Source organism: Phacochoerus africanus, chromosome 11 (assembly GCF_016906955.1).
Source record: "Phacochoerus africanus isolate WHEZ1 chromosome 11, ROS_Pafr_v1, whole genome shotgun sequence".
Lineage (NCBI taxonomy): Eukaryota > Metazoa > Chordata > Mammalia > Artiodactyla > Suidae > Phacochoerus > Phacochoerus africanus.
Window position 1 is genome coordinate 122,478,020 of NC_062554.1, and position 19,397 is coordinate 122,497,416.

General features: G+C 47.9%; 1 protein-coding gene across 1 annotated transcript in view; it reads left to right on the forward strand.

Moving 5' to 3' along the window:
• Positions 1–19,397, forward strand: part of CACNA1E (calcium voltage-gated channel subunit alpha1 E) — a 312,718-nt gene that overhangs the window by 151,676 nt on the left and 141,645 nt on the right. The window contains exon 7 of the mRNA XM_047754407.1: positions 10,982–11,085. Within this exon, the coding sequence (XP_047610363.1) occupies positions 10,982–11,085 (104 nt within the window). The remainder of the gene's footprint in view (positions 1–10,981; positions 11,086–19,397) is intronic.

Genomic DNA, 19,397 nt, shown 5'->3' on the forward strand with positions numbered 1-19,397 from the left:
AGGCATTTATACTCATGCCTTGGCTTTCTTATGGCTTCCAAGGCCCTCAAGGACTATTTTCCTTTCTCATTCATCTTGTGCAGAGTACACACTCAAAAGTGTCAAATGCATATATATGCTCCTCTGGGATGTGCCTAAGTGCTGGGGAATTCTGGAGAGGGATGTGCTTAGGCGAAGCCTGGAGACTGAGCCGTGTTCTCCAGTATGAGGGAAACCATGGTTTGACAGAGCGAGTAGGTGGGAGAGGAAGGAAGGAAGAGCCCATGGGAGTGAGACAATCCAGACACTTAGTCCACCATCCAGGGTCCTCTGCAGCCTGTTCTTCGTCTTGCTTACTGGCTCCTGCCCACAGCAACTGTCTGCGGCGTCATCATTCCCACCTCTTTCCCTTTCTTGGACTGTCTTCCTCCATTGATGGGCCAATCTGCATCCTTCTCCTGCTTCAAGTCCAGGTGAAGGCACGGCCCCAGGAAGCCTGCCAAAGCGTCTCCCACATTTCTTTCTTCTTTAAATCCAATAGCCATGTTCACAGCTCCAGGCTCCGAACAGTCAGAACAAGTAAGACACATCGTCATGGTCTTCAATGTCAGGTGGCTTCCAAGTGAGAGCACAAGGCTAGACTAACTATATGCAGAATAGCCAGAGGGAACAGGGCTATGCATATTTCGTTTCAGTACTTAAACCATGTAGAGAAGAGGCTGGCTGTGGAGAGCAGGCCGGGGTCAGAAGTCCTAGTTCTGCTTCTATGATCAGCTAGTGGAGCCTCTTTGAGCAGTCACTTAGCTTTTGACCCTTGGCTCTTCATCCATAAAATGAGGGGTTTGTGCAAGATGCTGGGATGCCTCCTGGCTCTATAATCTGCAAGAGGAGGAAGGTTAGAGTCCTCATGTCAGACTGCATGGAAAATAGTGATTGGTTAGCTGGAGGGGACAGTGCACTCATGGAAATGCACCAAATCATGGTACCTAGAAGGAACGATCTCTGAGGACCATGGTATGGAGCAGACAGCCAGCTGAGGACTGGTCAAAGACCTCTTGCACGGGTGTCATCAGCACAGTCTTTCTAGAATACAGTGGACCCTACACAAAGCTCTTAGCGTGTCGTGGGTCTGTCAAGCCTTTGGCGTCCTTAGTGGCTCAGCCTCGAAGGAAGGGTCCTCTGAGACGTCTGTTCTCTCATTCTCTGAGCTCTTTGCGGTGTCTGACTTTCTTGCAGGAGCATATGAAGTATCTCATTAGCCAGCCGTGTAGAATGGGAGAAAGCGGGATGCGTGTTAGCTGATTGTTATAAGAAGCACCCTCTTTCCGAAGCGCACTTCGGCCAACTTGCATGGGGTGGCACGCTCGCCTTTTCCCACGCTGGCCTGGATGGCTCACTGTAGGGTCAACTGTCTGGCTTCCCAGTGGCCCCAGGCTAATCATTGTTCTTTCATTCCCTCCGCGTTGGCTTCCCGAGCAGGTAAAGTAATTTGTCACTGACCATCCTTGTCTTAATTAATGATTGTGTGTTAAACACTAGGTAAGGCTGGTAAGCCCTGCTGGTTCTCTGAAGAAGCCCCAAGCCAGTAAGTTTCATTTATTTGATGGCCACGGGCACTACTCTTATTCCTTGGTAAGAATGGCTTGAAACCAAGAAATCATGGTTTTGAAGCCTCAGCACCTTGCTGTAATTGCCAGGCAGGAGGACCTTCTCGCTGGCGTTTTTCCTCAGGACTCTGTGTTATGGCAGTGAAGTTGCTATAAAGAATAAAGGGTTGTTTGTTTGTTTGCTGGCTGTACCTACAGCATATGGAAGTTCCCAGGCCAGGGACTGAATCTGAGCTGCAGCTCTGGCAATGCCGGATCATTTAACCCACTGCACTGGGCCAGGGATCAAACCCAGGCCTCTGCACCAAAGAGCCCTGCAGTCAGGTTCTTAACCCACTGTGCAACAGTGGCACCTCCAAAAGATTTTTTTAAATCACGAATTTCTACCCTCTCCCCAGTCATTACTGTTAATATTTTTCACTGTTTTGACTAAAAGAAGACTTTTCCCTTCATACCCACACATGACCCTGAACCATATAAAAAACCTGTTCAATTTTATTTGGAGAAAATTTAAAACCTTTTATTATAGAAAGATTCTCGAGCATAAACACATGTAGAGAGACGAGAATATTGAGCCCCTGTATAACTAAAACCCATGTCAACAGTTAGAAGGATCTCTTATCTCTATCTTGGGCTCCTGGGCCGGAGCTCAGGAAGGGAGGTGACAGAATCAACCTCACGTAATAATGATATAGGAATTGTTAGGATTTCACCCAAGGATGTTAAGCACAGCAGGGCCCCGAGCCCTGTGGGATCTGAGGCTCTGACATGGAAGCCTTCTTGGTCCAACGTGGCTCTGCTCACCCTCCGTCACTTTGACATTTACTCGTGAGTTGTCTTCCGACGTGTGTGGGTGGATTTTCACAGACACATCAATACCTGTTGGCCCAGCCCTCGTGGTGATCCCTGCCCATGTCCAGGGCGAGGCAGTGCGTCCTGCTCCGTGACGCCCAGCAGAGCTCCCTGGCCCAGAGCGCTCCAAGGTGGTCTCGTCAGCATCCTATTGCTGCGTGGACGAGGCTGGGAGTGTTGTCTCTTCGACCTTTTCTCGTTGCTGGACTGGTCCTGCTCTCTTTTTCCACTGGTCCAAAAAGAAGATTAGGTGGTGGACTGCCCCATCGGAAGTTCTCCGGGGGGTGCTGTCGCATCCTCCACGACGGTCACTGACAGTCCAGGCCAGTGGAGAACGTGACCGCTGGCCATCAGGTCCGGGGGGCTTGGAACAGCCAGAAAGTGTGGAGAGCCTCGATGACGTATCACAGGCCTCTGGCTGAGCCACATGCTGCCTTTGGAGCTTGTTTGTGTGGAGAGACTTAGCATGTTTATTAAATATGCTCAGGGATGTGAAATGGAATGAAATGCTTTGCCTCCAGGGCTGACACTTTCCGCCTCCTTGCTGGGTGGCAGCAGGTGGCTGGGTTTCACTCCGGGGCTCGCTGTCCTCACTCTTTCCACCTGTTTCCCCACCCTTCTTTCTTGCTCAGGGGCTGGGCAGACAGCTCTTCTGTTCTGGCTGCCAGCTCCTAGTGTTCTCTTTCTTCTTTGCTGTCATTCTCCCCTGGAAGGGAGTAATAGTACGTAGGATTGCTTTTAAGAGATGTGGGACCAAACAAGGAATGGTGAGTCACGTGCTTTCAAGAAGCTGGTCCACTGTGGTTTTAGACTGTGGCCTCATCCCTTTGCTTTCTGGGCCTTAGTTGCCTCTTCTACCACGTGATGGGGGAGACAGCATGTCCTCATAATCCTCTAAAACCACAGTGGGATTCCTGGTCTGCAGGAACCCATGATCCGCAAGCTTCTGCTTGCCCAAGCGTTGTAGGCTCTACTGTACATTGTGTCCCCTTCTTAAAATGTGGGCACGGTCAGAGGGGAGAGCTCTGCCCTTCGAAACACCATCCGCCACCTGTCTGTTTAAATCGGGCAGGGTGTTACCTGCTTTGGAAGGTTGGTCAAAACCCTGACGAGGAAGAGATTTAGTGCCTTAAGTTAGACTCCCTATCAGCTGACTCTGAGACAGAGATGGTTTATTCATGAACTGCTTTCAGGAGAAATCCGTACTGATGGAGGAAATTAGAATAGGTCAGGAGAAAATACGAGACAAAGCTGTGGTTTCACCAGTTTTAGCCTCAGCCCGATCCCCCGGGCAGCTCCAGAGTGAACTGCACCACAGAGGTGGTCCCACACACAGGGGAGGGGCCAGGCCCTTGACTCCTGCATCAGTGAGTTACTGGTTACAGGTCGCTGCTCCCCATGGACAGGCATGAACTCCCAGATGAGGAGGGTATGTTGGCCAGGGGCTGACTTCTTCTTTTTTTCTTCTGGCTGACACCAGATCCTTAATCCACTGTGCTGGGCTGGGGATTGAACCTGTGCCGCTGCAGAGACAGCGCTGGATCCTTAACTCACTGTGCCACAGCAGGAACTCCCCAGGGGCGGCCTTCTGAGGAGGATCCAGTGTGAGCCATTAGCCAGTACCCAGCGCTGCTGCAGGACGGGTACACCTGCTGCACAGGAGCCCTGATGGGGGCAGCAGAGGATCTGCCACATCCAGGCTCCTGAGAGCTGGACATGGGCCAGGCTAGGAGGCGGGGTGGGAAGGGCCCTTCTGAATGTAATCCCCTGAGCCCAGAGGGAGTGTGGGTGATTGAGGACGTGCGGGGACATGCGCCGATGTGAGTTCCCAGTTGGAACAATGGGTTCCAGTGGTTATAATGGTCAGGAGGATGATGCATTTGAGAGGGAGATGGTGGGGGCTTTGATGGGGGCTTGAGGGACACGCCGGGGTTATCTGAATGCTGCCAGCACAGTTATGTACAGTTTGGAAAAGTCCTCTAAGGGGCCTGTATGTTTCAGTGCAATGTCCGTATGGGGCCTGGGGCTGCTCTTGCAAAGAGGCAGGAGTTCATTCTCGGGGAGCCGGGCCGGTTTTTCTTCTGACGTGTCCTCTACTTCTTGGTGCTTCTTGAGCTTTCTTTTTCTTTAACTGAAGATTGACAATGTTGCATTAGCATCGCAGCAGTTAACACAGCTGTTCAGTTACCTACATATGTATATATGTATATATATGTGTATATTCTTTTTCAGATTCTTTTTCCACACAGGTCGTCCTAAGACACTGCGTATAGCTGCCCGTGCTATGCCGTATGCCCCTGCTGGTTATCTCTGTTATATATGAAAGTGTATATATGTTAATCCCAAACTCCTAATGTGCCCCTTCCCCTCCTCCCCCCTTGGTAACCCTATGTTTGCTTTTTATGTCTCTGGGCACTTCTTCATTCTTAATCTTGTCCTCCTCCTTTCTCCTCCATGATAAACTTTTCTGCCCTCTCTGTCTCAGCCGAGGTAGGCTGTCATGTACCTCCTTAGTCTGAAAGCTTCAGCTGGCTCTTTCCTGACTGCGCCTGGACCAGATCAGAGGCACCTGCAGGTCAGCTGCCTGCGTGGTCCCACTGTCACACTCAGCTCCGTTTAAAGTCATACCATGTGCGAGCTTGCTTATTGAATGTGGGTCTCCCAGTTATCCTAGTTCCCGAGGGCCAGGGCCTGAGGCTCTTGGTTCATCATCACTTATCCCCAGTACCTAGGAGAATATCTCTCACCTAGGACATAGTCCTCAAATTTGTTGAACAAATTAGGGCATTTAGGGAGTTCTCGTTGTGGCTCACTGGGGTAAGCATCTGACTAGTATCCAGGAGGATGCAGGTTTGATCTCTGGGCTTACTCAGTGGGTTCAGGATCTGGCATGGCTGTGAGCTGTGGTGTAGTCACAGACACGACTTGGACCTGGCGTGGCTGTGGCTGTGGCGTAGGCTGGCAGCTGCATCTCCAAGTCGACCCCTAGCCTGGGAACATCCATATGCTGCAGGTGAGGCCATAAAAAGCAAAAACAGAAAACCAAAAAAGACATTTAGGTTTTGCGACATGGACTCCAAGTCCCTCGGGATGCAAAGGAGCTATACACTTGGTGCTGGAAGGGAGTGGGGGCCAAGGGGAGGCCAGTCAGCTGGGCAGAGCCGGATGCTGGCCTGGTACCCTCAGGGAAGGCAGTCAGCCACTGCATCATCTTTGGCTTCTGTCCTTTTCCTTCTCCAATCTTGCCCTCTCTGTATTCTCTCTCCCTGGGGTGGTCAGCAGAGGTCTTAGACACATGCTTTTGCTCAGATGAAAGGCCTGGCCTCTTTGACATCCTGGAGTGGCTTCTCCAGCCACCCTTCCATCTGAGCTCAATTGGTAATTCCAAAGGTCTTTCCCTGAGCCTCAAGGTCAACCATTCTCAACTGGAAGCTGTTTTTATCTCCCAGAACATTTGGCAATTCTGGAGCCACTTTTGGTTGTCACAACCCAGGGAGTGCTGTTGGCATCTAGTGGATAAAAGCCAGGGGTCCTACAAATGCATTCCATAGGACAGCCCCCCATAACAAAGAATTCTCCAGTCCAGGATGCCAGTGAGAAACCCTGCTCTGGCTCAGTCTAGGGCTCGCCAGCGGGCGCCAACACCAGCCTGGAAAGCAGATGTGCCCCAGACACTTTTTTTTTTTTTTCCCTACAAGGACCCTGGAATCAGAATCCTCGTTTTTCCCAGCCTCGGCTCACTCAGCCTCCCCACTCAGCCGTGTGTCCTCTAGCCTCCCTGGTCACAGCTGCTCTCCCTGTGAGACGCATGGATGTCCATGTGGAGGCCCTTTAGCCTGTTTTCTGCAGGGCCCTGTGGAACCCTGATAGAGACCTGCTTCCAAGAATGGGGAGTAGCCCTGCGGTTACAGCCTCAGGCCAGAAGAACCATGGAGCCCTTCCTCTTGCCATCTCCATCCCTATCTTTCTCTCCAGCCCTGCTCCTCCCACCCCTGCCTTCCCCCTCCCCCGGAGATTAATGTGGTAATTGCCATGTGTGCCTGTTTACCCAGGGAGTGGGTAGGCTCACCACCCCCAGGCAGGCAGGTTCCCAAAGGAACACAGTCCCACTGTGTCAGGCCTGGTACCCGCTGAGCACTCCCTGTGCAGGTGGGCCGCCACCCCCGACTGCTTTCTCTGTCTGTCATCACCCCCATCCCGCGCTCGTGTGCATGTGTGTGTCACCCAGGGAATCAGCAGGTGAGAGAGATGGGGGGCGGCAGCTGGGCTGCCAGGCTAGGGCCTTGACTGGGCCAGTGGGAGGAGAACGAGCATCTTAACGAAGAGGACATTGCCCTGAAGCACAGCGCCCCAGAGTAGGTGTTCCATGAATGGCGTGGAAGGAGGAGGCTGGCATTCTCTGTGTAGCTTTCCTTGCAGGGAGGGGCCCGGTTTACACTTCAGCGGCTCCATAGTAGCGGTCTGGGCAGGGAAGCTTCCATCACAAGACTCTCCTGGCGCCAGTATCCAGCGGACAATGTTTGGAAAGTAGGGGACGTCCTTCTCCGGGGATCTTGCACAGAGTACATAGCATGACTGTCCTCTGTCCCCAAAGGAAGAGTCACCAGGGAGAATAAAGGGTGATGCTCCTACCTGCAAGGTGCTTAGGCATCACAGTAGCGGGGGCATGGTAGAGAGAGGAGGAAGGGGAGAAGTTCCCCTCTCACAAGGTAGCCCTTCCTCTCTCCCACATCCTGCTCATGTCATAGACACACGTGCCCACCCGGAGGGAGGGCAGGACTGGCACCTTGCTGCCTGGCACTCCTGACCTCCCACCTCCTATGGAATGGGGTCACTCGCTGCTGTCCAAGTTGGAGATTCCTTTCTTCTTTTTCATCTCAGAAGATACTTTCAGAGTTGGCTCTCCTACCCTGGACAATTTTAAGGTTTTAATAATGATGAATCAGTAGGAGATTGAAGCTCTAATTAGCCTCAGAAAGAAATGTGCTTGCCATTTGGGAATTTGGGAGGAGGGAAGCGTGTGGGCCTTTGCTTGCCCACTGCCTGCTGAGGCCTGTCCCCTTGTCTTGGGGGACCTGCCATCGATCCCACTGACAGACAGGTCTGGTGAGGGTGTGAGGCCACCTGGAGAGGAGGGAGGGGGAAGGGAAGAGCTCAGAGGAAACCAGAGGGAGAGGTGGAAGGTGTAGAGAGGGTGCGGCATGCCTATTAAAAGGTTTGTGAAGAATCTCGGGGTGCTGTCAGGCTGCTCACCCCAGAAGAACCTTGCAAGCTCTCAGTCATCTTTAGTAACCCCTAGGGTGCAGCTCCGCTGTGCTGGGCTCCTCCCTAGGAGCCCTTTGCTCTGCCTCTTCCTTTGCTCCTCCTCTTCCTTTGCTCCTCCTCTTCCTTTGTTCCTCTTCTGCTCATCTAACAAGCCACGGTGGATGACTGGGTTTTTTTTTTTTTCTTTCTTTCTTCTTAGGGCCGTACCTGCAGCGTATGGAAGTCCCTAGGCTAGGGGTTGAATCCGAGCTATAGCTGCCGGCCTACACCACAGCCACAGCAACATGGGATCCGATCTGTATCTGTGACCTACACCACTGCTCAGGGCAATGCTGGATCCTTAACCCATTGAGCGAGGCCAGGGATCAAACCTGCATCCTCATGGATACTAGTTGGGTTTGTTGCCACTGAGCCATGATGGGAACTCCTGGATGGCTTTTTTTTAACCAGTTCAGACAAAGCTTGAGGGGACTATCAGAAGGAACTTTTGGGGGGCCTGTTTTAAACATGAGACTCATCTTACTCAAACTGGGGTCATTTCTTGATCGATTGAGTGAGAAATGAGCAGACAGTCAAGGTTCTTGCCTTCACATTGCTTAAATAGAAACCGAAACCCCTCCCAGTGTGCTGAGTAAAAAGACAATCTCCATCGTCCGCATCTTCGAGAAAAACTGGGAAGCACATTCCCGACTCTGGGCCTGGAAGAGGAGGCCTTGTCTCCTTGTATTTCACAGGCTGTATTTCCTGATATGTTCATAGATTTCCATTGAAAAGGAGGTTTATCATCAAGGAAGTGTACGGCATGGTGGAGTAAATAGAGTTAATAATGTGCCTTTTTGGTGGGTCTTCTCACCGGCTAAGGGGAAATGTAATGTGCCGTGTTTCGCAGGGTTTTTTGGTTCCAGAAGCTCCTTTTCCACGGAACACATTAACCTCTTACAGATCTCCAGTGATACGAAGAACACAATTTGGAGAATGTTCTTCACTCTACAGCATCCCTGGCAAATAGTCACCCAACTGAAATTGCTCTAGTCTTCCTCGAAATATAACACAGTCGCTCTTGGGACCCAGAGATGCCTTTAAAGTCACAGTGTCCTCATCGCCATTGCCGACACCAGTTCCTGTTTATTGGCAGCTGAGCCCTGATCTGCGTGCTGGGAATAACTCAGTTCTTGCTGCCAGAGAATGCTAAGGAGGAGAGCTGGCTAAGCCATAGAGTGTGTGCCGTTGGCTGATCTGGACCACCAGTGGTGAACCGTTGGAGCCAAGCAGTCTTGACAGAATGTTGCAATTACAGTCATGAGTAAAGACAGAAGTGGTTATACAAGGATCATTCAGTCTATCTTTCAGCTCATTAAAGGACCATGTCTCAACCATCTCGGACAAAAATAGCTTCCTATGTCCATTCCAACCCCATGCAGCCCATGGCATCTAGTTCTTCTGCATCTTCCTTCTGATAATCAGGAGCAGTGTTCCCTGAGCTCTGGTTCGCATCTTCCCTGCTTGCGTTTGACTCACCAGACCTGGTTAAACCAAAGAGCCAGATTTTATACACTGAAATTGGCCACTCTCTGCTTTAGTTCATTCTGTTCAAGAAGGTGTTTGTTTTTAACTTTTATTCTGCTTCGTTTGCAATCATGTCTCTCTAAAAAGTATAGGGGCAAGAACAAAAAGACACAAGTTTGGTGGAAGAGGTTGCTGCTTTAGAAGCTGTGTTTTCATGGACATGCCTACTATACAGAGATAGCTGACCAGCAGGAGACTGTATTCTCTGGAGTAGCATTTTTGAATTTGAGATGGAGAGAAAATGAGACAACTTGCGGGGGGGGCGGGGGGGGAACCAAGATAGAATGTCATAGAAATCCAGGGGAAGCAGGAAGGTGATCCAAATATATTTGTAAAGTTAGTAGTGAGAGAGAAAAATGATAAATCACAGGGACAAGAAGCACTTTGCCATAAGATATTTTGAGTTCTGATCTTCATTTTACTAATTTAGCGTGTGAATTTTAGGCATGATATTTAATTTGGATGGCCTTGTTTCTCCATTGAATTGGGAGATGGTTAAGTTTCAAACAAGTATTAAAGTTTGTGTGTGGGGGGTGGGTTGAGATTGTGGGGATTTCAAAACCCCGTGATATAAGAGACAATTCAATAGATGAATTAGGAAGATTTGGCGTTGATATCATGGGGAGAGAGAGTCAAGGCAAAGCTTGGTCCAGAGGCTCAGGTGTTAGACAGGACTTTCCAGAATGCTCCACAACTGTTTCAAGGTCCTAATGAGACGTCCTACCAAGAGTTGCTTGTTTTTGGCTAAGGCCTGTGGTATAATCCTCCCTCGACCCCCTACCATTCAAGGGGGTTGCATCTCACTTGTGGTATAAGAATCCAGACTATGTATTTCCATGTAGTTTTTAGTTCACTATATGTTAGTATTAGAGAGTGAGCAAGGGATCACTCTTCAAATCTAGATTTATTCCTTGTTTTTCCAGAGCCTTCTCAGGGCCAGGTAGGCCTAGCTCTATACATTGGACTATGATGGAAGAGAGAAAGCCAGAGCCCAGGGTCAAGAGCTGAGCAGGATGTGATAATACTAATCTCTCCCAAGCAACCTGTCAAGGCCTTTGCTAGCATCCGCAGAATAAGATGATGGAGTTCCCATTGTGGCTCAGAGGTAACAAACCTAGCTAGTATCCATGAGGACATGAGTTCGATCCCTGGCCTCGCTCAGTGGGTTAAGGATCCAGCGTTGCCATGAGCTTTTGGGTAGGTCACAGATGCAGCTCGGATCTGATGTCTCTGTGACTGTGGTGTAGGGCAGCAGCTATGGCTTTGATTGAACCCCTACCCTGGAACTTCCATATGCTGAGGGTATGACCCTTAAAAAAAAAATGCATAAGGTGATGGACACAGCCTACCTCTGTCTTGAGAATGTGCCCAATCAAGAGTTATAGAAGCTTGGACCCCGCATCGCTAAACACTGTAAAACCAGTGATTATTAGAATGATCTTAGAATAGCGTTTGAACCTTCTGGATTCAGTTATTCATTGAGTGAGGACATTAGGATGATACGTGAGGCTGACAGTACCCTTCACAGTGTACATGGGAGAATATGAGTTAATCTACAACCATACCAAACTGGGAGTGAAGCGAGGTGTTGTTTAACTGTATTGCACTGGGTGTGTTGCATTGCCCTACATGTGAAGCCGTAGGCATGGAGGCCTTCTCTTGGCAGATGGTCTTGATGGAGTATTGAGAAACAATTTCTTTCTTTCTTTCAGACCAATGATGCCTTAGGAGCCACCTGGAATTGGCTGTACTTCATCCCCCTCATCATCATTGGATCCTTCTTTGTTCTCAACCTAGTCCTGGGAGTGCTTTCCGGGTAAGCCAGATGTTTCTCTCTCCTCTTCCTTCTAACTCTAAATGAATGCTTGCGACTCCTGGCAGATTTATTCATGGAACCTGTGTGCCAGATGCTACTCTAGATACTGGGAATGCAGTTGTGAACCATCATTTTAATCATCTTTATTATCCTTAAGAATAAAAAAGGATAAAAAATCTTTAGATCGGTCCAGCATTGAACATGGTATCTAACGAGAGTCCATATATCCATCTATTCCTTCATTCTGTCACTTAATCATCAGAGACCTTCTCTGTCAAACACTGTGCTGGTTGTTCCACATACGAAGTTTAATAAGAATTAGGCTTTACCCTTAGAAGATTTTTCCTGTACTGTGGATTGAACATCAAATTCCTTATGTGTGGCTTGAATTAGTGTACATCAGCAAGTACTCAGTGTTCAATGCCATAGTCAACATTTCAAGGAACACATAAAAGCAAAAGGCACAGTTTCTTAAGAACCTTATGTTTTGCTGAGAAGATAACACAAACACTTGAGACAGTTAGGAAACAGGAGTTCTTTTACTGACTAATATAAGATACAGCTCCTTTGTGTGGGGAAAGGACAAATTTCTATAGTTTGAAGTTAGCAGGAATGGTTTCCTAAGGGATTAGGATTTTGCTTGGGGTACAGAATATGTCATGGGATAAAATATGTCAATGGAGTTAATATTCCCAGAAGGGAGAGCATCACATAAGCAAACAGGAATTGGGACTTGTCGGGGGAGTGAAGAGATTATAATGCAACCTGATTTAACCTGAGTGGAAATTTCACTTTGGGAATTGAAAGGATAAAATAAGAGGGCTGAAACCAGAGTCTTAGAGGGTCTTTGATTTTTCTAAGTATAACTGAACGTAATTTCTTGTCTGAATGGTAGACGTTTTTAAAATGGAAATTTATAAGGTGGTACTTCTGTTTAAACATAGCAGATTTTATCAAGTTGGTCATTTCTTTTTTTTTGTGATGTTTTAGGGCCACACCTGCAGCCTATAGAGGTTCCCAGGCTAGGGGTTGAATCAGAGAGACAGCTGCTGGCCTACACCGTAGCCACAGCAACACCAGATGCGAGCCACGTCTGCAACCTGCACCACAGCTCATGGCAACACCAGATCCATAACCCACTGAGCGAGACCAGGGATCAAACCTGCGTCTTCATGGATGCTAGTTAGATTTGTTTTTGCTGAGCCAGGATGGGAACTCCAAGTTGGTCATTTCTTGTTGTCTCCACTAACACAGAAAATAACCTTTGATAAGAATACAGTGACAAAGAGAACAGGAGAGGACATGAAAACAGATGAGCGATGTCAACCATAGTTTTGAAGACAGTCAATGGTAACTGATCTGGTGGCAGGAAACCTGAGGTTCAGTTACCTGCAATGAGGAATGCCGGTAAGAGAAGCAAAATGAGAGCCCTAGAAATGCTTAGGGATTAAGGCAGCATGTTTGTCTGAGAGCTGGGGTACAGGATGCTAAGAGGATTTTCACAAGTCCTTGTAAGGCACATTTAGATGCATCCTCCTCCATACTTTCAAGCTCTTCCCCCAGGTGCTCACAGGTACCTGCCCTGCCCAGCCCCCACCCCAGCCAGTCAGACTTCCTCTCTGTAGAGGCTGAGTCAGAGAAGCTTGGAATAGGAACATCAGGTGCCTCTGAGGGTGGAGTTGATATTTTGTAGTGAAGCTAGGAGTCCAGAAACTGAATGTCATGCCCACTTCTACTGCTTGGCTCTCAGAAACATAGCAATCTGGTGGAGTTCACAGCATTCCTCTGTGGGGAAACTATCCATCTGAGGAGAAAAGACCTTGGTTTCCTGGTATTTGAGGGTGACCAGAGAAATGGTTTGCTGATATTTGAGGGTAACCAGAGAAATGTTCCCACCCGTCACCTTCACTGAGGCTCACCGTGTCGGTTTCCTGTGACCACCCTAACAAATGACTACAAACTAGGTGGTTAAAGGTGTGAGAGATACTGTCTCACAGTTCTGGAGGCTAGAGGTCCAAAATGTGGCATGGTCATGGTCCCTCTGAGGGCTTTTGGGGAGAATTTATTTCCTTCCTCTTCTAGCCTCTGGCAGCTCCAGGCATTCCTTGGCTTGTGGTTGTGTCACTCCAGTCTCTGCCTCTGTGGTCACGTTACTTCCTTCTCTTCTGTCTAGAATCTTCCTGAGGACACTTGTCGTTGGATTTAGGGGCACCTGGATAATCCAGGATGACCTCTCCATCCATTGATCCTTAACATAATCACATCCTTTTTCCAAATAAGGTAACATTCACGGACAGGTTCCAGGAGTTAGAATGTGGACATATCTTTGGGAGAGGACGGTACCCATCAAACCACTACACTCACCATTCTATAAGCCCCAACCATACACACAGGAGTTTCCCATGAGCCTTTTGTGCCTTGCTCTTAAATCTGAACATACATTAGGGTTCATTAGCATTCAAAGAAAATGTTCAACACAAAAGACAAAATCAAAATAATAAATAGCAAAAAAAAAAAAGAATGTGAGGGAAGATGCATAATGCAGGGAGCAAAAGATAGCATTTTAAAAGTATAATTGATATCAACAGAAATCAAAGAGAAATTATTTTATCCACAGATTAACAGATTGCTATTTAAAAAGAGAACATTTAGCAGTTGAGATGAACTCTTGGAAATTAATGTAAAATAATTAATATAAAACTCATGTTAATGTAAAATGAATTAATGTAGAAAATATAAAAATGTAATAAAAAGTTACTTAAGAGTTGGAATATAAAGTTGATGAAATCACCCAGAAAGTAGAACAAATATAAGAGGATCCAAGGATTGGTTCAACATACAACTAATAGGAATTCTATAAAGAGAATAGGGAAATGGAGGGGGGGCAAATTAACAAAGAAAAATGCCAAAATGTTCCTAGAACCGCTAAGCTCACATTGCCAGATTAAAAGATTTGTGAGACATGTGCAAAGATATTCTTTCTAGCGTTATTTTTGATAGTGGATACTTGGAGAAAACCTGAGTTTCCATAACTAGGAGAGTAGTTCCATGCAGACATGAAATAGTTTGTGACAGTTTGGAGCAGCAAAGACCATGTGAACACATAAAAAACTGAGTTTAGTGAAAACAAGAAGTAAACAATATACTACCATCCACGTAAAAAATACATACATACATAATATACAGTTTGTAAAAATTCATTCAGGTAAAAAGTATACATTGCTTATATAGTAATGGTTGTTTGTATGGCCCAGAGATGGGCGAGAGGTGTGGAGATAAAAGAGAACAAACGAGTTAATAATAAAAATGCCCACTGAGCACTCAGCACAACTAATGAGAAGAGATCACACCAAGATAAATCATCATGACGTTTCAGAGTATCTGAGTAAAATAATATCCTGAAAGTGTCTGGTGATTGGGAAGGAGATGAATTTTATCTATAAAGAACCAGGACTTAGGATGGTTTTGGATGTCTCAATGACATTGAAATTTAAAAACCAACAGAGAAGTTCCCAAAACTTTGCAAAGAGAAAAATCTCCAAGATAGGATTCTATACCTAGCCAAAATGGCAATTGTTTACGAAGATGGACTAGTACTATTTGAGACCCTCTTTCTGAAGAAGTTACTGGAGCATGTATCTCACTAAAATAAGGAGTACACTGAAGACGGAGAAGGGCACAAGCCTCATGGAAACAAGGGATTCAACAGAGAGAAGGAAAGGAGGAGACTTCCAGGATGAGGCAAGGGGAAGCCTAGGATGATAACTGTCAGAAGGCCTGGGGAGCAGCAAGTTCAGATTTGAGTAGCGTGGCAGAGGGCTCTAAAATTGACATCTTTAAGAAAAAAAAAAAAGGAAATTAGTAGATTTCCCAATCTGTGTTACTGTATTTAGAAGGGTTTAATGTTTATACTATGTGTATGAGTCTATAAATATTTGGGTGTATTTGCACACACACACCAATCTAAGCAATTTATTCCACAAAATACCAAAGTGGTACCACTTAAGGAATATAAGCCATGTAAGTACCATGTATAGCTCAGCTGTCAATTGGATTTACATTGTTCACACTGGATTTTGAGGTAGCCCCTATGGTGCTGTTATTGCCTTGAGAGGATAGGGGAGAATAAGTGTGGGGCAGAACAGAGAATGTCAGAGACTAAAATCTTAGGTTGCACAGTAGGGGAGTCCTGAAGCAAGATCTACAACTGAAAGATAAAGAAATAGCAGTTGTGTAAGTGTAATATTTAGAAAATTGGAAATGAACACTGGAAGAAACAGGTACAGGCGTTACATGCAGTTGCTTCTAGGGAGTCAGATTCAGGGGTGAGGAGGGGTGAGGCAGTGGGCTGCTATTTTTTCATTATAAGCTTTTAAAAATATGCCTTTATGCCTTTAAAACTCAACTTGTATTACTTTGAGAAAAATAGAAATTAACTTTTAAAATTATTGCACACACAAAAATGTGTGGGACGAAAGGAGGGTATCAGGTTATTCAGCTGGCATCTTGGGGAAATGATTGGCATGGGGAGAGACCATTTTGGTCGGATGATGGAGGAAACAGCCATCAGCTCGGCGGTGCTAAGAACCTCTGGTGACTTGAGAAATGGTCATGAAAACAGTAAAAACAGGAGACAGTGTGAAGGTGTTCTTAATAGTGTGCAACTTGAGTGGAAAGTCATAAGACATAAGGTGTGTACTCGCTTAGTAGCTGCTGACATCCTTTATGCCCGGTGGGTAATTCTCTCCATGTCACCTGTAGGTGTGACTCACATGCCCTGCCTTAGTCCCTGCCTGCAGGAGGGACCGGACCACAGCCTTCTTTCTTCTGGGATTTGAGAGGATGACCTCTCGTTTGTATAATTTTATCTGATGTTCTTTATCCTCACTTGTTTCCTAAGTGTGTCCACGTTTGGGTTGAGAAAATTCAAGTCAGAGTCTCACTGTAGAATAAGAAGTCATTGCTGTTCCAGATAAGGTTGCTGTGTGGGTTCAGGATGGGTCCTAACAGAGCTGGAAATGGGACGGAGCACTGCCCTGAAAGATAGTTCGTGCATCTGGCCATGTCCACTCTGCTGGACTCTCTCTGGCTTTAGCATTGCATCTTTGAATGCTTCTGCATCCTTCTCTGGGTAGGAAAGTGTGGTTATGTTGGGAGAAGTGTGAGCATCGGCATCAGTCGGTCCCACAGGTGAGATCCTGACCCTGCTGCTCATGAACACTGTGCATCTGGACAAGGTCCGCTGAGCCTGCTTCCTCCTCTGTGAAAAGGAATGGCAGGATCTCGCTCCCAGGCAGAGGCCTGGCCCAGGTCTGGCATGGAGGGGCCCTGAGCTCTTAGACCCTCTGACAATATTGTTGTTCATTTTCGCTACCTGTTGGGTGCAGGTGGCTCTCATTTGAGCAACAGCTTGGGATTTGGGGCTTGGACCAGCTGCAGGGCCATCGGCTCCTCTCTGACCAGGAGACGGCCTCCTCAGGTTGGGGGGGGGTGAAACAGAAACCAAAATGGCATATGCCTCCTTAGCACTTCTCGAGAAGCCTAGGAAGTGGCAACAGCAGCTGGGAACAGCTGGTGTGAATAAATTCTGACATTTAAAAGAGTGTTAACAATAGGGGCCTTGCAGGCTGGGGCTGAAATATTTCTGTCCTGTTTTTTGTTTTTTGTTTTCTCTTGTTCTGATGCTCAACGCATATGGGTTTCACTGGTTCTGCAGAGGGTTTGGCAGCATCTAGTTCTGTGTATGGGAGTTGGGGGCAGGGGCTTTCTCTCCTGCTTTGTCTGGCTCTCACATGCCCCAGGAGGGGATGTGGGAGGTCTTCTTGGAGGAAGGGGTCAGTGGGGAGTTGCACTCGAAAGCCGGGGGGAAGCTCTGAAGGTTTTATCTCCAGGGCACGTGTTCCCCGTGACCTGCAGGCGCTTTGAATGTTGGGCACCAGGGCTTCCTAAAAAGCAGAGGGAGAAGACTATGGAGGGAGGAGCCTCTGTGTTGAGAAGAGTCTGATGAGAGGGGTCGGCAGCCCACACGCTGCTCGTGACCCACCGAGTGTGGAAGTGACTGCGGCTCCCATCCCAGGGGAACGGGCCTTGGTGGGAGGAGGGCTGTGAGGCGTGTTTGTCAGTTTCAGTGTATTTAAACGGGAAGTACGGATAGAAGCTTTGTGGCATTTTTGCTTGTCTCAGAGGAAATGGGATTTGATGAAAACCATTAGCTTGGGCTTGAAGAGAAGCAGAGCTTCCTGTCTCCATGGAAACAAACCAGGGCTGCCTAAGCATGTCCTGAGATGCAGTCAGGGCTGCAGGGCAGAAGGCACACGCAAACAGAAAATGACCCTTATCCTATGGCCTCTGCCCTCTGCTCCCAGGGCTTTGGGAGAGAGGGAGGGAGGCTTGGGGGAGCAGTTGCGTTGTCTGCAAACTGGGACAGGGACAGCCAAGCGTGGCACGGCTTGCACGTGTACACAGGGAGCTTGTATGTAAAATGCGTCGTGGTTTGCAGAGCACCTTTGCTTCCGTGCTCTTCTTTGTTCCTTCTAACAGCTCCACGCAGTAGGTAGAGACTATTTTTCTTTACAGATGGGAAGAGGGGGTTCATGGGTGCGAACCCCCAAGTAGTTACTGGCAGAGGTGTAGCCAGAGGTTGTAGCTTTGTACTTTCTGATTAGGGGCTTGTTTTAATACACCTCTGCCACGTGGCAGCCAACCAGGAATACTGGCATCCAGTGTGGCACAACTAGAGAACGTCAGCCTAGGGTTATCCTAGAATGTTAGCCTAGAACTGACCATAGAGATGTTGGTGCAAATTTTAATCCATACCAACACTGATGCACATGCTCACTTGCACACACTGGTCCTCGAGTGCACAGCATGACATGGTACATACGAGGGAGAAGATACCGAGCCCCACTGTCCAGGTCCCTTTGCCTTCCGGACTAATGGGGAGGGGTGGGCTGTCCATATGAGAGGAGGAATTCCTCTGGTCTCATCTCTTGAATGAGTGGAGTGGCTCCCCTGATGGCAGTGGTCTGTCTGAGTTGCCGCCATCTCATTTTCTCTGTAGGTTCAGTGGTTCAGTGCTACGCAGCAAAAGGTGATAGTGTGGCTGCTATGCATGAGACACCATGCTAGACTCTGAGATTACAAAGATGAGTAAAATAAAGAGATTGTAGATTAACTGAGGAAATCAAAATGCATGAACTGGGGTCTAAATTCAGTGGATCCAGAATTGTAGCCCTCTCCACAGCTATTTATTGAAGGCTCACGTATGTCCCGTGTTTGGGCACCTGCTTCTTGTGAGACATTGCTGAGAATCCCAAGGTGAACAAGGACCTGGATCCTGTGCACAGAGAAGAGGCTAACGAATATACCTTCAATACTAAACCTGGGATCTGCCGAGTTACCTGCCAGAGCTTCCTTTTGGATATTGGGAGGCAGCACCTGAGTATTTCCCAGGCCTGACTTGAGATAGGAAATGATTTTTAGAGGGAAATTATCCATGCCCAGCTCAGTGGTCCAGATGAGCTCTCTAAGGGGTTGATGGGTGTGAGTTTGGCCTGTGCATTATCTTCCCGAGGCAGGCTGCCTTCCAAGGTGACTGGCCACAATAAGCATGCGCATAAACCTCAGAGCATTCCTCCTGCCAGGATTCTGACCCTGGAGTCAACTGGGAGAAATCCAGTGAGCAGTTTCTGAGGGCTTGCTCTATGTCACCTGCTGCTAGGGACTGGGAATGAGACCAAACAGGGACAGAGATACGCTTCCCTCAAGGAGCTTATAGCCCAGGTAGAGAGATAGCACAGGCTGAGCGTTGATATTAGATGGCAGCCAGGTCCAGGCAAGGCCTCCTGAAGAAGGTGACACTGATGGATTCTTTTGAAGACATGATATAATGGGTAGCCGGAAGAAGGGAGGAGGGGCTTCCCAGCAGGTCAGTGGTCAAGAAGGCTCAACAGGCCATTCTGAGTGACTTGAGTGCAGCACGACAGGGGACGGAGAGGAGGTGGAACTAGAGGCATAGGCAGAGCCTCATCATGAAGGGCTCCTCCTATGGGCTAAGCCAGTGACCTTGAACCTGATCCCAGAAGCTTGTGGGAGGTTCTCAAGTTTTAAATGAGAAAGACAACCAGGTTGCATTTGAGGATGATTGCCTTGAAGAAGCAAGATTGCAGGCAGGGAGACACGTTTGAAGCAACATTTGAGGAAAGAAGCTGAGAAGCAGTGAGGCAGGCGGCAGTACAGTGGAGGGTGATGGAGAGGATGGCCCAGATCCAAGAGGTGTTGGCGGGGTGGGGTTTGCATGACTTAGTGACTGT